The sequence below is a fragment of the Diceros bicornis genome, chromosome 12 (assembly GCF_020826845.1).
Source record: "Diceros bicornis minor isolate mBicDic1 chromosome 12, mDicBic1.mat.cur, whole genome shotgun sequence".
NCBI classification, from domain to species: Eukaryota; Metazoa; Chordata; class Mammalia; order Perissodactyla; family Rhinocerotidae; genus Diceros; species Diceros bicornis.
The window spans coordinates 57788230-57806522 of NC_080751.1; the positions used below are offsets into that span (position 1 = coordinate 57788230).

Here is an 18293-nt window from a genome sequence, read left to right on the forward strand (position 1 = left end):
TTCTGCATAGTTTAACTCATCCCTAAACTCTCCTACAGAGCTGAAAAATTCCTCTCAATTTGGTCAGTCATCAACTACTCTATGTGCTCCATTTTTTAATTTTGCACTCATAATTCATTTGGATGAACACACAATTCTAGGTCTAGAATTCTCATTTTCAGTGTTGTTATTTAGGAATCTGGACACATTCTGAAAGTAATCTAGTATGTGTCTATTTTTTCCTCTCTTTTTTCTCTCTGGTGTCTGGAAATTGTACGCTGGTGTCAATTTTTTTTTTCTTTTTTATTCACTGTTGGGCACTACATGAATGTTTTCAATCATTTCTCTTATAATTTCCTCCCTTCTATTTGGTCTGTTTCCGTTTTCTGGGACTCATAATATGATACACCTCACGAACTAATCCTGTATATTTCTCACCTTTCTCTCATTTTCTATTGCTTGTGTTTTTATTTTACTTTCTAAGGGACTTCTTCAAATTATCTTTCAACCCTTCATCTGTTTACTCAACAAATATTCATTCAAAGTCTACTGTGTATCCAGGAACTATTTTAGGTGTTAAGAATACAATGGTGAACAAACAAAAATCCTTGCCCTAATGGAGCTCTAGTGGGGATAGGCAGACAATAAACAGATAAAACATGTAATATGTTAGATACAAAAAATACTGTGGGGAAAATAAATCAAGGAAGATGTAGAGAGGTATATGTGTGTGTGTTTGAGTATCAGATACGGTAGTTAGAGACAAGTTCATTGAGAAGAAATATTTGAACAAAGACATGAAAGGGATGAGGGAGTGAGCCTTGTGGATATCTGGGGAAGATTGCATTCCAGAGGGAACAGCAAGTGCAAATACCTGAGGCAGAGTGTGCCTGGAGTGGTTGAGGCAGAGGGTATGAGTAGATAAAGAGTAGAAAACAAGGTAAAGAGGTAGTTTTTATTAGCTATCCTGTTTTTACGTTCCAAAAGTTATCTGTCGTTTTGAAAGTCTCATTTTATAGCATCTTATTATTGTTTCATGGATGAAATATCTTCCCTCTTGTCTCTGAGGGACTGTTTGGTTATTTTAAGTTTCTTTCTGCTCTCTACATTTCCCTGCTTCCTCTGACTTCCCTTTTTTCTGTTTGCTTGGTTTATTCTCTTTTATATTCAGGCTTTCCTCCTAAGACTTTTATTCTTATTAAAGAGAAGGTACTAAAATGCTGACTGGTAGCTGTATGAAGAGTGGGGGCAAGGCAAGGAGTTCAATTTTTCATTTGAGGATCAATCATTCCCAACTGCCAGTGTCTGTGTGTCTTTGCCTTTGGACTGCTCAATTTCCCCTGAGGAATCCTCCCATCTCTGGCTTAGTGAGTATGAGCCAGGCTGTCAGGGTTTTGAGACCAAGCAGGGAAGGGGCCATATAGCCTCTTGCTGGTTCTCCCCTTTGCAGGCTTACAATACCAGTTTCTCCTGTCTGCTAAATCAGTTATCACTAGATTATCCATTTTCCAGCTTCTAAAATCTAAAATCATATCATTTTAATAATTTTAAACATATTTGTTTATAGTCTTTTCACACTGCTACTATTAATCTGAACTTCTTTTGGGCCTAGTCCTTCTGTTTGTTATTTGTGCTCTTACTCACCGTAGATTATTTCCTCAAGTGTAATATAAATTTTCCGCATAAAGACCACCGAGAAGCACTTTGTCTTTGGGAATCCCATGGGGCCAGCTGTGGGAGTGTTCCTCCAAAGTGTTTGTCTTTGTTTCTGGTAGGCAACCCAGGGGTTTTGTGCTGTGGGGTCCCCAGTAAATATGGATAGTATAAATATACACCAGTCAAAAATATATCAGTGTTTTCTCAGAGGAGATTGTTTCCCCCACCCAGATCCCAGGCAAGCTTATTACTCATATGGAAGGATTTCCTGTCACTGAGTTACCGTCTTTCAATTCTATGCCAGAGCCTCAGGTTGACATCACAACTTGTGCTTCCTGACTCAATCTCCCATGACACTGGGTCCTATAACCTCCCAAGGCAACCACCAATAAGCTACTTTGTTGTAACAAGAAGGCTCTCAGATTCACTTTCTAAAACAAAAAGCATCTAAACAAAAATGTTTCTTTAATAAAATTATGAAGTTCAACGCAATTTCTTAATAAAAAAAGAAAATCACATATTGTAAATGTCTTAATCACAAAGCACACAGCCATGGGTTTTGTTTGGTTTCTTTACCTTGTTCCATTCTCTTCATTAGCTGTATCTGATCGACTGTCTTCTTCAAAATCTTGCATTTGTCTGGTTTTACACTCAAGCTGTCAATGTCACTGATGTTGGCAGACAATAACTCAGCTAGCTCTTCTAAATATTTATTTTCTTGCTCCCTGCGCCTCTTTTCAGTGCTGTTACACAAAGAAAATCCAGTTAGTGTACCTTTCTACTACCATATTTCATTCTCTGATCAAGTATTTAATGTTTACACATTTAGAGAGATCTCTATTTTTATCCAGAATATAAAACCAGATTTAGAAAACAATTTAAATTTACACCTAAAAAAACAGATACTATAAAATACCAAAGCACAGAAAACAATTCTGGCTACAATACATAAAGAGAATGACTGCTATCACTGATGTATTTCCTCAATGATGTATATACATTGAATATTTCATAATCAATGAACACTAGACATTAAAAGGAAGCAGACAGTACATATACTAGCTGTATTTGGAATTATTTTATGTTCTAAATAATAACTCCTTGAAATAGAAAATACGAATTTTCAAATAACTTTGTTATAAATTAAGCAGGGCACAGGATACTAGAATTCAAATGAGTTATAATTAGAAATCTGATAAACTTGATTCTTATAATGATTAGATTATTAGTGGGTCCTCCTCAAAAAGAAAAAAGTATCCATCCAAAAAGTAAAATAAAAAGAACAATAAATCAATAATTATTTATTATGTTTTTTATAATTTTATTTTATTTATTTTTTCCCCTCAAATCCCCAGTAGATAGTTGTATGTCATAGGTGCACATCCTTCTAGCTGCTGTATGTGGGACGCGGCCTCAGCGTGGCCGAAGAAGCAGTGCCTTGGTGCGTGCCCGGGATCCGAACCCGGGCCGCCAGCAGCGGAGCTCGAGCACTTAACCGCTAAGCCACGGGGCCAGCCCTAAATCAATAATTAAAGACAGTGTCTTTTATATACAACTTTGTTCTAAATAGAAAAAAATCATCTACTTATAAGTTCTCATAAATGTAATAAATAAAATCAAATTCGATTTATCTTAAAGCAAAATAATGAGAGCAAGGAACAATATGCAAACAACTAGCACTTTACATTCATTCAAATGTGCTGAATGAATATTGTTCATTTTTGTTTTTCTGTCTTTACCTCTGGCTTATTTAACCAAGTCATCAGGCCACTTGCTTTACGTAACACATACAAAGACAATGAAGTATTACTTTGAGATGAATTTTTCTGTTATCAAATGAACATAATAAGACAGACTGGTCACAAGTAGCTATTTGTTTTATAAGCAGCAATCAAAATCTTTTGGCTTCATATGAAAGTGGTTGAAAAAAGAGGTGAAAAGAGGGAAACATCAGTTGCTGAAAAGCTCATAATTGGCAATAATTACAATATCATTTACTTTTCTTGATTAAAAAAAGACTATAAAAGCAATAGCATTTACATAACAACATAGTAAGCTGAAAAGAACCAAGTCAACTAATCAAATGTATTTACCTACACAAAACAAGAAGCTGCTAAAGGTACACATCCCAAAACAAAACCAAATTTTAAAACTATAACAATTACACATTCTGTCTTTATCTTTTAAATCTTTCATTATTAAGGAATTAGTCTCATTTTACTTAGTAAAACTTTACCTTACAACTTCCACAGCAAGTATATGCAGCAAGATATTTTGACTAATTTCACACCAAGGCATTGAAAATGAGGCATGAAGAAAATGAGTAACACATTTTGACATACACAAGGTTTTAGAGAACTCCAGCTCTGCAACCTGAGACTGTTCTGGATGACATCTGATTTTATGTTAGAGAAACTAATTGATACTAGATTTATTTAGTAGAGTCAGTCTGAAGTATGATCTGTTTAAATCTATGGGTCTAAATTTCAACATGAGTAAACTGGATTCACTTGGTGGGACTCCCAAATTTGTATTTGACATTAAGCTTTATGTAAAACTGAAGTGCTTGAAACCACTATAGAGTAAAAGAAAAAGTAAAGTGATAGAATGGGCAGGATAGGCAGACAGAGAGGTGACAGAGGAAGCAAGAAGCTAAGAGTAATGAAATGGTGAGGTGTCTATAAAATGACTTAAGAATGAGACTAGGAAAATCACCATGAAATGAAGTAACTAGTCAGCAAGGATAGTAAATGAGAGCAGATATGTTCAAATAAAGTCAAAACTTAAGGAAGGATGGAAATGACAAAAAAATTCTACCTTAATGGAAAAGAAGACTTTCTTTATTACTTTGGGCCACCTACATTTCTCCTCTCACTAACCCACTTTATTTCCATTTATACTGCATACATACACTAACAGTTGTTAGTGCTACTATGAGTTAACTTCTTATGTATACTTTTTTCTTCAACTTACTAGTTTTCTCAACAAATGTTCCTATACTTACTATGTGCCAGATAAACACGTACTGTGTCCTAGGGATCCAGGAGTAGATTAGATGCAGCCCCCAATTAGTTGGGAAAACAAAGAAAAGCAACAGGCTGTTACAATATATGTGACAAGATTATAATACTATAAAAGAACACAGAGATAGCACCTAGACCTAGAGAACGAGATGTCTAAACCTAATGGTAGGGACAGACTGGTCTCCTGATAGAAAAAAACAGCTTTTTCAAAGGTATAAAGTAAGAGAGAAAATGTCAAGTTAAAGAACCTGTGAGTAGTTCAGTATGGCTGAACTACAGATGATAAGAAACAAAAGGACAACAGATGAGGTCTGGGCCAGATCACAAGGGCTCTTGCATGCCATGGTAAAGAACATGTATATTGCTTAAAAGTGCAAATTCAAACTTCTTCTCATTCAGTAGCTATGTAATCCTGGAGAAGTTACTTAATAGCAATTTAACTTCTCTAAACTTCTATTTCCTTATCTGTAAAACAGGGATAATGACATTATTTACCTCCTAGGGTTTTGTGAAGATAAAAAAAGATGATACATTAAAATGCTTGACAGAGTTCCTCGCATATACTATTAGCTCAATAAATGTGATCTATTATCATCACTTTGATTATGACTATTTATTTTTCAGGGAACGGGGGAGCCAGAGCCCAGAAGGGTTTAAGAAGAAGAATGAGTAGCATGACCAGATCTGTAAGCTCCTTGAAGATAGAAAATATGTCTCACACTTCACTTACAGCCTTACAACATCACGCACATGGTGGTGGTTGAATAGTAAGCATTTAATAAGCACCTGTTGAGCTGAATTGCAAATGTTAAACAAGCATAAGGCACCGCTACCCAGCATTTTAAGATTGGCATTTTAATCCTCATTCTCCTAGAAAAGTTAAGGAATGAAGAAGAGGTAACAGGAAGGAGATACGAGGCATTTCACCCCACCAAACAATTACTGAGAAATTCCCCTATCCGAGGCTCTTGTACACAGGGCTGGCAATACCCTGAGGTCTAACATAAGCTCTTTATGCTTAATGAGTTCACGATCTGTTTGAGGAAACAGTATATAATAACAAAACCAAAAGAAACATTACAAGGTGGTATTCATGCACAAGCTTAATCAGTTTCAAAATCACAAGTTTTTAGTTTACCATATCAAAAATATCACTTTATTAAAACCAAAGCCCATTACTTATAAACCTGAAAGAGATGATACTTTCAAATATTTTTAAAGCAAATATGCAAAGGTAATTATCTTTAAGACATCTAAGAAGAGAAAAATAAATTAAAATTTTGATATTTGTAATTATATGATTATGTACACAAAAAAAATCAAAGTGGATCTAGAGATAAGCCATTAAAACAGGAAAATGGAGAATAATGGATGTCATTATATGGGATCAATACTCCCAAATTATTAGCATGCCTATACATTAATAACTGCCAATTAGAAAATACAATAGACAAAACAATATCACTCCTAAAAGCAATAAAACCTCTGTGGTACCCTGGCATATATCTAACTAAAGATGGGCCAGACATTCATGGGGAAAATTATAAACTATCACTGAAAAACAGCAAAGACTTGAATAAATGAAAAGCCTTATATTCATAAATAAGAACACTCAAGAATCTAGATGTCAGTTCTCCCCAATTTAATCTATAAAAGTAAATGAAATTCTAATCCAAATCCCACAAGGATTTCTTTAGGAGAAATTTAAAAAACTGATTCCAAAATCTATATGACAGTGCAAAGGGCCAAGAAGAGAGAAAATAATTTTGAAAAATAACAAGGAGAGTAACTTGCCCCATCAAATACCAAGGTGATTGTTTTAGGAAAGTTGAGAACCAGATCCCTATCTACGCAGGAACGTGGTCTGTGATAAAGGTAACAGCACAAAAGCAGAGAAAGAATAGGGTCACAATCACTGATGTTCTATCTGGGGAAAAAAATTAAATTAGGTCTCTACATTATACCATACACAAAAATAAATTCCAAATTAATTAAAACTCTAAATATGCATTAGAAGAAAAATTATAAAAATACATTTAAGGCCTTGGAATAGAGGAAAAAATTTGTAAACAGGACCCCAAAAAAGCCGGACACATGAAAACCTGTGGTGCTAAAGTATGTCAACAGACATCATAAACAGAGTTAAACAGGCTGAGAGAAGATATTTGCATCAAACAAATGCAAAAAAGATTAGTAACTAGAAAATTAAAAATACCTCTTACAAATAAAAAGGAAAAGAACAAACAACCCAGCAGGAATATGGGCAAAAGACACAACCAGGAAATTCACAGATGAGGAAAACATAATTGGCAATAAAAACAAAAATCATGATCAACTTATCTAGTTATCAGGGAAGTGTACTTAAAACTATAACCCTACACTCATCAGATTGGCAAAATGCTAAAGTGAGCAGAGAATCGTGTGGGTAAGAATGTGATAAAAGAGGAACTCTCAATGCTTGTCATTTGAAGAGCAATGTGGTAATCACCTAGTTAACATAAAACTACACACAGACCCTAAAGAAACTCTTATGCATAAAACAGGACGTGTGTATGAGGATGTTCGTTACAGCGCTGGCTGTTAAGAGTGAAAATTTGTAACAAAGAGGTTGTGTATTTATAGAGAACGTCTATCCGTAGGGAAATGGATTTTTCAAATATTGTATATTCGAGTAATAGGACTGAATGAATCTGTGTATATTTATATCTCAAGATCCACGATGGAAAAAGTATACTGTATTAAAATATACAGAGTATTATACAATTTATGTAAATTTAATAAACATTCTATATTGTTTATGAATACTTATATATATAATTACTAAAAATAGATTGGAGGAATTAATTGCAGATAAATCAATTTAATTATTTTGTTACTTTTATTTAAACAAGACTATGCAAACATGTTAAAATATTAACAAAATACTAACCATACAGCAAAATAGGACCAATTAATATGTGGTAGGTATACCTAGTTTCCTAGACTAGTTTCCTAGACTAGACTAGTGTCCTAGTCTTTATTCTTTTATAGATTCAAAAAATTTCCCCAAATAAAAAATTAAATGTAAATGGTAATAGTTTATTTATTCTTAAGTTTTCCTTTAAGAAGGACTGGCTTTATGTACAGATATAAACAAGAACATTAATGTTGACAACACAAATCTGGATTGTATCTTGATAGCAACATTCCTGCTAGCATCTGGACACTTACCTATGATTATGACTACTTAGGGTATCATCCCTCTATGAGAGTTCTCTGAACAGATTAAGAGAAATAGTCGCTTTTCTTTCTCCAGCCTGGAGTCCCGGCACTGTCCTGTTAAAATCCTTTCTTTTTCCCGCCACGAGAAAGAAGCATGTAATCCGAGGACAGAAGAGTCTTCTGTCGCTTTACTGTTTAGATCAGTGATTACCAACTGGGGGCTATACTGCTTTCCCCACCCCCAGAGGACATTCGATAGTGTTTGGAGACGTTTTTGGTTATCACAACTGCTATGACATTTTGGTTATCATAACTGATATAAAGATGCTACTGGCATCTACTGTGTAGAAGCCAGGGATACTGCTAAACATCCTACAACATAAAAGATAGCTCCCCACAACAAAGAATTATCTGGCTGACAATGTCAATAGCATGAAGGTTGAGAAATTTTACTATAGATCCCAGAAGACGAATGGAATAAAATCCCCACTCTTTTCCTCTCAGATAGGAAGCTGTTCTTTTGATGTGATTGAGGTCCCTTCTCTATCTGGCATTTGTTAGAGTCTAAAGCAATAAGTGTCTTTCAGCCTATTTAAGGTGATCATATTTCTTATAACATACAAACATTTAATTTCACAAATAATCATTCTTTAAAATCCTGATATTACAGCAATATATTTCTTAGTCCCACTAATACCACAATGTTCTAAAATAGCAGTTAAAGTATACAACAGATTTATTTATTCATTTGACAAATATCTACTATATACATGCCACATACTGTGCTAGGAACTAGGGATAAAATGGTGAGCAAGAACAGGCAAGATCATTACGAAATGGCAGCTTGGAGTGTAGTGGAGAAGTCAGGGATTTGTGAAATAATCACAAAACCTAGTAAAAACCTGCAATTATGGATGGGAGCTATAAAAATACATGTGGGGGCTGGCCCAGTGGCGCAGCGGTTAAGAGCGTGCGCTCCACTTCAGCAGCTGGACGGTTCACATGTTTGGATCCCAGGCGCGCACTGATGCACCGCTTGTCAAGCCACGTTGTGGCGGCGTCCCATATAAAGTAGAGGAAGACAGGCACGGATGTCAGCCCAGGGCCAGTCTTCCTCAGCAAAAAGAGGAGGATTGGCATGGATGTTAGCTCAGGGCTGATATTCCTCACACACACAAAAAAAACAAACGTGAGACAGATACATAAATGGGGGAAATTTGACCTAATAGTTATGGAAGGAAGAGAAGGCTCTCTTTAAGGAACTAATAACTAAGCTGGCATCTGGAGAATGCACAGGTGTTGACTATAGGAAATCAAGAGGGAGCGAGCTAGATTGAGGGAGCAGCATGTATAAAGGCCCTGAAGAAGGAAGAGAACATCGTGAGTATGAGGGACTCAAAGCAGACCAGTAAACCTGGAGTAGATGAAACAAAAGCTCTAAAGTGGCAATGAAAATGATAAAGCAGCTCTGCCAGAAATAGACTAAGAAAAGAGTGTTCCTACCTTGATGCCAGTGTGTCACATGGCGATCCTTTTCTCTTATGTGAGTCTGGGTTAGCAGGGTCGGATGAACTGTCCCCAAGGCCACTCATGTTGAAAAACTTCACACCTAAAAAGGAAAGACAACAATAAGAAATCTACCCTGATGAACTTTCCAACCAGAAGGGAGGAGGAAGCTCCCTTAAGTTAGGAAATATCTAAGCATTGTAGTCTCTCAGGGAATGGAAAAATTACAGCCATCATAAAAGCATCCACACCTCTACAAAAGCACAGGAGTCATCAGCTATTTAGCGTTTCTACACTGTCTTTTCTGTACCTATAAAATAAAATTAATAATCCTTAATGAAATTGTAGAGATCAATTAGGATAAAAATATTGTTAGAATAATTAGATACGGAGATTTTTTTTTCAAAGAGAAAAAAATCACTTTCGTATGCAAAGGTAAAAACTGAATGTATAACTGGGAGTCAGAGAAATTATTTTTTATATTTATTTATTTTAGACTTTACTTTGCAAAAGGATTTAAAACAACTTTTACTCAAAAGGTTTAGGATTTTATATTGATAGGAAAATAAATGATACATGTATGATTAAAGTTAAAGCGATGAACTAGATTTGGATTTTGAATTGCACTTACCAACTTTGAATTCTATACTCCTAACGTTGTGTTTAAGTAGTCAGGTAACAAAGATCAAATGGTTAGTCTATGTTAGGATCTTGGTATAGATGCCAGAGAACACAAAGTCATTTCCCCTAGCATGCCAGCCAGGTCTCCTCTCACATGTTGTGCCAGTTAGTGACTACACTTAAAGATCCCTTCTGATCTGTCCCTATCAACCACTATTCTTTGTTAATCCCTAATGAAATTCAGAATCCTATCCTTGGCCTTATATTCATCACTACCTTTTGGATTTTTATTATTGTCAAACAACACACCTCTCCATTCTCTTTCACTCCGTCTACCCTTGTAAAAGGAGAATTAGTGCAGTTTTCTTCTTACCTTATTCTCAGTAGTTTTTGCCTAATTCTTGGGGTTTAGAATTCCTCATGGGTTTAACGTCCTAGGCCCCTCTTCCCTCATACTATACATTATTCTGGGGTGATATCACTCACTCAACATGGTTTCAAAAAATATCTCAATACTCATTACTCTCAAATCTCCATCTCTAGCCCAGATCAGACCCCAAATCCAACTCCTCACCAGATATCTCCATTTGGATGTCACACATGCATTTCAAACTCAAGTTTCCAAAATTACTTAACTTCTCCTCCTTATGTATTTTTTTCTCTCAGTTGGTATATTGGAGTCATTTTAGCCTCTTCTCTCATACCCCACATGCAGGCAAACACCAAGATTTGTCAATTTTTATTTCCTAAATATTTCTAAAATCCATCCCTTCCTCAAATTCTCCTCTCAACATCTCTCACTAGACTATTGAAATAGCTTCCCAGATGGTCTCCCTAAGCCACCAGAGTAGGCTATCAAAAATGTAAGTCTGATCATGTCAATCTCTTGCTTACAACCCTTCAATAAGCCTCACTGCCCCCAGGACAACATTCAACCTCCTTAGTATAATATACAAAGTTGGCATCAGCTCTCACCTATTGTGTGTCTGTTACAGAATTTGGTGAATGAGTGACTAAATGCTTGTCCAATCAAGTATTTATAGATTATATATGTTTTATATTATATATTATTATATGTATTATATATTACATATATACAATCTATATATAAACAGATTATATGTGTTCTATACTACATATAATCTCTATATACAGTCACGCATCGCTTAACGATGGGTATATGTTCTGAGAAACGGGTCATTAGGCGATTTTGTCGTTGTGCGAACATCATAGAATGTACTCACACAAACCTAGATGGTATAGCCTACTACAGACCTAGGCTATGTGGTACTAATCTTACGGGACCACCGTCGTATACGCAGTCCGTCGTTGACCGAAATGTCATTATGCGGTGCATGACTATACACATACACAGATTACATATGTTAATTTTAGTTTCAACCCTAAGAAACGACTTTAAAAATAAAATCCTTGGTAACATCCCATATTCCCAGCAAAGGTAAACACTAGTCAGAAAACTTTAAATTGATCTCAACGTGGGTAGCCTAACTTAAGCTAGCGACAAATATTTATTGAGCTCCTACTATATGCCAGCCTCTGTTCTAGGTATGGGGATACAGCTGTGAATAAAATTTATAAAAATCACTCTCCTCATAGAACCTCATTCTTTTGTGAGGGACAGAGACAATAAATAAAATAAAAAAGTAAATTAGTAGAAGGTGATAAGTGCTATGGAGAAAAATAAAGCAAAAATAGAGGCTTAGGTGTGTGGAAGGGGAGGCGCAGCAATTTTAAGCAAGGTAGTTAGGAAAGGCCTCACTGAGAAGGTGAGATACGAGCAAAGACTTGAAGGAGGTGAAGGAGAGAGAATGGTATCTGGAGGAAGAGTTCTCCTGGCGAGGAAAAATGGAAGGGCCGTTAAGACCTTAAGGCCAGAACATAACTATGCTTTTGAGAAACACGAAAGGAATCAGTGTGGCTAGATCTGGGGAGTTAGGGAGTAGGAGACGGGTTAGCGAGATCACGGGAGGCTACACCATGTTAGACCTTAAAAACTGCTTTAAGAACTTTAGCTTTACTCTGAGGGAATCAGGCAATCACTGGAGGGTTAAGAAGATCTGATTTTGGGGCTGGCCTGGTGGCGTAGTGGTTAAGTTCGCACACTCTGCTTCAGCAGCCTGGAGTTCGCACGTTCAGATCCCGAGCATGGACCAACATACCGCTTGTCAGGCCATGCTGTGCCAGCGTCCCAGATAAAGTAGAGGAAGATGGGCATGGATGTTAGCCCAGGGCCAATCTTCCTCAGCAAAAAGAGGAAGACTGGCAACGAATGTTAGCTCAGGACTAATCTTCCTCATAAAAAAAAAAAAAGAAGAAGATCTGATTTTCATTCTCTGACTTCTTCTATGAGGGATAAGTATAATCTTTCTCATCTCAGTAATTTGGTATTTAAGTTTCCAACTGCTAAATGGACTTTTCCATTTGGATATCCCCCTGTCACCTCAAACTCAACATGTATAAAACATGATGAACTTTAAGTTCCAGATTTCTATTAATGATAAATAAATGAGATGAGCTGCATTATGGATTAATGTCATCATAAAAAAAACATTTGTTAAACCTCTTCTGGGGGAAAGAGGAAGGACCTATGATAAAGAAAATAATTACAATTTAAGGTGGACAACCTCAATGCAAAGGCAAATATACCAGACTTGCAACAACTACCACCATAATAAAAAAGATGCTGAAAGATCCGACAATGGTTTTGTTAGCATCCGTTATGAAACCCAAACACAAAACAAGAATAATCAGCTAAGTGATATATTACTGTAATAAATAAGACTGCTACCTTCTTTTCCTATGGAGATTCACAGAAGCATAAATGAGGTTGACCGAATACCACAGAAGTAAAGAAGCCACTTAATTTTATTTTCACATAGAAATAAATGTAAATATTTTTAAATTTATTAATACAAAAAATGAAATTATGCAATACATTTATAATAATGAAGAAGCATCAACTCTAAACTTTTTTCAACAAAAGTAGAAATAAAAGACAGAGGGAAATGATGAACAGGGAAGAAAATGAAAGATAAGAATTCAGAGTTTGCTAAAATCCAAAAGAAAAGAGTTAGCTAACTCCCACTTCATGCTGAGGGGTCACTTCTTGTTTCCTTAGCTGGCCATCTTCTCTGCCTCCAAAGACATTAGGTTATACCCATCTGAGAACTTACCCATCTGAATTCCACTGACTCTCAAAATACTCCAGGGCACATATTTCTTTTTATAATATGCTATAAAGTATAATTCTCTTGTTTGTCTCCCCTTCTAGACAGTTCACTCAAAGCTAGTTACCAGATCTTTTTACTATATAGCCAATATCTAACATAATGCCTAAAAGATATAGAAGCTAAAATAGGTGATGAGTTAAAACGGATTTATTTTACTAATGATGACATTTAAAAATTTTAAAGGATATTTAAGATTTTTTTATTGTTAAGTTTTTCTGGAATCTTTCATAATGCTTTGGAATTCTTTCCTGTAATTGAGAAATCGAGCTTTCTTGATATCCTTGTTTCCCTGTTTTGAACAGAAAAAAAAAAAACTATCTTCTTGGCCTAGAAATTGGAAAATATCTCTTCTAATTTTGAAAAGGTAAAGATCCACTATTTTGGAGAAACCTCCTACAATATTTCACAGTACTGTAGAGATACAAAGACATGTTGTAGTTATACAACTGTAAACCTAAATAATACAATCTCACAGATTGGATAACTTTAAGCAAGAAATAAATCTGGATTTAAAAGGAAATCCCCAGGCCGGCCCCATGGCTTAGGGGTTAAGTGTGCGCGCTCCGCTGCCAGCGGCCCGGGTTCGGATCCCGGGTGCACACCGACGCACCACTCCTCCAGCCACGCTGAGGCCGTGTCCCACATACAGCAACTAGAAGGATGTGCAGCTATGACAGACAACTATCTACTGGGACTTTGGGGGAAAAATAAATAAATAAGATCTTTAAAAAAAAAAAAAAGAAAGGAGATTCCCCATACTGTGCTACCCTCAGACTACTGGCTAGAGATTGACATCTGCTAAATTTATCTGAGATTCTGGGGCTGAGGAGGCATCAGACAACAATTCAACAGCAGCCAGACAGAGTTTGGCCTACCAAAATAAGAGCCAAGAGTCAAGAAGCTATGACAGAGTCACCAACAATTTGCTGATGATATGATTCTGGTATTAACTCCTTTCTATTTACAAAACACAATAAACAGATAGTGGAATGCAAAACCTCTGATGAGTGAAAACTATTATAGCTGTTCTATTTGTGGAATGGCTTTATATTTGGCAGTAAGGGTACGTAAATAAGGTTCATTAAGAAAAGAAATGCTTGTTTCAGGAAACCAATTTGCATATCAGCTTTGAAAAAGAGGTAAGGTTTCTAAGTAAAAGTACCTTGTTGATTTAAAAAGAGTTGCTCAATTATACCCAAACAATCTCAAGTAATCTCTACAGAGCAGTTTTAGGAACTAGGAACCATACCTATCTCTATTCAAAACGATCAGACTAAATCAAATAGGTGGAGCTGAAGAAATAGGTCAGGGCTTTATATTTCAGTTGAGTCAGAAATTTCTACATAAGAAATTTGTCATTCGTCTCCCAGATTTAGCTGAGCACTGCATAATTTGAAAAGTCAGTAACCATTAGTTAAACAACTCTAATAATATACTTTAAAATGTTTACCAGGCAATTAGCACAGAGAGGCATAGATACGATGAGAGAAGACTCTGAGAGCCATCATAAAGAAATGTTTCTCAAACTGGAGTCCTCAGACACCTAGGGTTCTCTAAAAGAAGCTTTCAATTTTGTCTTTTCATTTCAATGACAATTGAAATCTCTCTCATGTGATAAGAAAGAATAGGGACTTGAGGATTTTCATTGCCCTTTTTACGGTTGAATAATTTTCCATGGGTCAGATCTATCACATTTTCTTTATCCATTCATCAATTGATGGCCACTTAGGTTTTCCCTTTTTGGGGGGTTATTTATCAATAATGCTGCCATGGACATTTATATGCAAATTTTTGTGTGAATATGTTTTCATTTTTCTTGGGTAAACACCTACGAGTTGAACTACTGGGTCTTACTGTAACTCTCTTTAACTTTTTGAGGAACTGCCAAACTGTCTTCCACAGTGGCTGTATACCATCTTAAATTCTCATCAGGAACATACAAGTTTTCCAGTTTCTCTACATCCTCACCAATAATTGTTATTTTCTGTTTTGTAATTTTAATTATAGCCATCCTAGTGGGTGTGAAATAGTATCTCATTATGGTTTTGATTTACATACCCCTCATCACTAATAACACAGAGCATCAGCTCATGTGCTTATTGGCCATTTGTATATCTTCTTTGGAGAAATGTCTATTCAAGTCCTTTACCCTTTTTTTTTTTTTGTGGTGAGGAAGATCATCCCTGAGCTAACATCTGTTGCCAATCTTCCTCTTTTTGCTTGAGGAAGATGGTCCCTGAGCTAACATCTGCGCCAATCTTTCTCCATTTTGTAGGCGGGATGTCGCCACAGCATGGCTTGATAAGCAGTGCATTGGTCTGTGCCTGGGATCTGAAACCCCAAACCTTGGGCCACCGAAGAGGAGTGCATGTGAACTTAACCACTAAGCCACTGGGCTGGCCCATTTGCCCATTTTTTTAATTGAGTAGTCTTTTTATTGTTGAGTCATAAGAGTTCTTTACTATATTCAGATACTAGAACCCTATGTGATACACGATTTACAAATATCTTCTCCCATTCTGTGGGTTACCTTTTCACTTTATAGTGTTTTTGGATAAACAATAGTTTTAAATTTTGATGAAATCCAACTTACCTACTTTTTCTTCTTTGTTTGATAAGTACAACATCTGGCTTCCCTTAAAAACAGGTTCTATTAATTGCTATTTTCCCTGTGTATGAGCCATACTTTCTTGTTTCTCTGCACGCCTCCCAGTTTTTTGTTAAATACCAGATATTTTGAAGCTGATGACTGAACAAAGATTTCCTTAAATGTCTGGAAACAAAAATTCTCTCTGAATCCACAAAGCCAGGGACCAAAACTCAGATGGTGGTTATCCCTGGTCCGAGTAAGAGCCCCTGCCCCCACAAGCCTCTGCCGTAAATGATCAGCCAATATCCTAACCATTATGGCCAGGAATAAAAAAGCAAAGGTGGGCCAGTCCAGTGGCGTAGTAGTTAAGTTCACACACTCTGCTTTGGCGGCCCGGGGTTCGTAGGTTCAGATCCTGGGCACAGACCTACGCACAGCTTATCAAGCCATGCTGAGGCAGGCGTCCCACATATAAAGTAGAGGAAGATGGGCACGGATGTTAGCCCAGGGTCAATCTTCCTCAGCCCAAAGAGGAGGATTGGCAGCAGATGTTAGCTCAGAGCTAACTTTCCTCACCACACACACACACAAAAAAAGCAAAGGCAAAGAGATGGATTCAAAGCAATGAGATCTTTAAAATAAAGACATCATTTTATCTTATTTCATTGATTCTATAAATATCAGATTTTTCTTAAAGTGTTTTTTTTGTAGAAGAACATCTTATGCAAAGTCTTTCAAATTTATTATGCTATTAATAAAGACATTATCTATGACTTGTAACTTCTAAAAGTATGTAATATTTAAAACAATATTTTTAATAAATTTATGTTTACCACTAAAAGTTTATTCTACAAATTAAGAGATAATGCTTTCTTTCTTTGAAGTATTTTTTTCTAAACAGAAAGAACAAGTTTGGAAAAAGTATAAAACTTTATTTTTTTTCTATTAAATATATAGAAAAAAGAGGAAAACCAAATTAGTTTTAAAACCTAATATTTTAAATTCCTCACATTGACTTTTTTAAAAATTTAATTAAGATAAAAAATAGGGCCGGCCCCGTGGCTTAGCGGTTAAGTGCACACGCTCCGCTGCTGGCGGCCCAGGTTCAGATCCCAGGAGCGCACTGATGCACTGCTTCTCCGGCCATGCTGAGGCCGCATCCCACATATAGCAACTAAAAGGCTGTGCAACTATGACATACAACTATCTACTGGGGCTTTGGGGGAAAAAATAAATAAATAAATAAAAATTAAAAAAAAAGAGAGAGACAACATTTAAAAAAAATAAATAAATAAAAAATAAACATATATGCATTTGCCTTGCTAAAATACTCCTAGTGTATGAATTTGTGATTGAGGAAAAAGAGTTAGCATATACAATACATATTTGTGGCAGCTATCTTATTAAAACCATTTGGGAAAAATACCCTCAACATTTCCTTCTAAATCTATGAAACTAGATGATTCTAGTTATCTTAAAACGACACTGGGTAACTATAGATATACTGTACATGTCTTCCAAAAATCAGTTCTGCATTGTTCTAACTTGTGAAAAATATGTTGGTATTCCTTAAAAAGATTAAAATCAGTTTTCCTAACAGCTATCTTTGTGTAAACAAAAAAATATGTATTTGATATTTACTTGCATGTGCACATGAGAATAGTTTATAACAGTGTAGCAAAGCAGTAACAGCCTTAAGAAAATGATGATCATAGGGACAAAATTAAGTGAGGAAAATTTCAATGTCTGTCTCGTTCCACCAACTCCACCCTCTTTTCACAGATTCAGATCTGAGGAGCAGAAAAACAGCTAGAAGCTGGGGCCAGAAGAGAATGAAGATCAGCATTAGACATAGATAATCCACAGATGACTATCCAAAATCAAATAACCACATTTGTTACATAAAATGATTCCAATATCTAAAATAAAGAATTAAGCTCCTGATCAGAAGCTGTTCAATTTCCCTCAAACTGAATTTTAGAAACTCATTTCAGAATATAGTATGGTTAAATGCACATATATAAACTAATAAAAGAAAAATAAATATACTGAAATCTGATCTTTAATGTTATAAGGTCACAGAAGTACTAAAGTAATAGAGCTGCATGAGTCAAAATAATTTGCCAAAACAATGGAATTGTATTCTGAGGGCACCAGAAAATGATCAAGTCAGGTAAACCTCTAGATAATTTCAGGGTTATCTCCCCAACTAAAGGGGAACAGGCATGAATAAAATCACAATATAAATCTACATACAATCTCCATTGCCCAAATTTACAGAAAAGATATGCATTTTTTAAAGCCCAGCTTAAAACCTAAGTCATCTCACTTGATTCATTAATATTTGGAAAAAAAACTTTATTGATATCCATTGAAAAATGAAAAAAAAAAAAATCCCTAAGCATTTCAGGTGAATAGCTGGTTAAACAGCATCAATATCTCCTCAATGCTAATACTAATTTACCT

General features: G+C 35.7%; 1 protein-coding gene across 10 annotated transcripts in view; it reads right to left on the minus strand.

Moving 5' to 3' along the window:
• NCOA1 (nuclear receptor coactivator 1) overlaps positions 1 to 18293 on the minus strand; it is a 234621-nt gene that overhangs the window by 85844 nt on the left and 130484 nt on the right. For 9 of the 10 annotated variants that reach the window (XM_058551676.1, XM_058551677.1, XM_058551679.1 and 6 more), the window contains 2 exons: positions 9363 to 9468; positions 2212 to 2378 (listed from right to left, as the gene is read on the minus strand). In XM_058551676.1, coding sequence (XP_058407659.1) covers positions 2212 to 2378; positions 9363 to 9451 — 256 coding nt within the window. In that variant the 5' untranslated portion in view covers positions 9452 to 9468. Of the gene's footprint in view, positions 1 to 2211; positions 2379 to 9362; positions 9469 to 9616; positions 9682 to 18293 lie in introns of those variants that run through there. The other variant, XM_058551678.1, reaches the window with a different exon arrangement.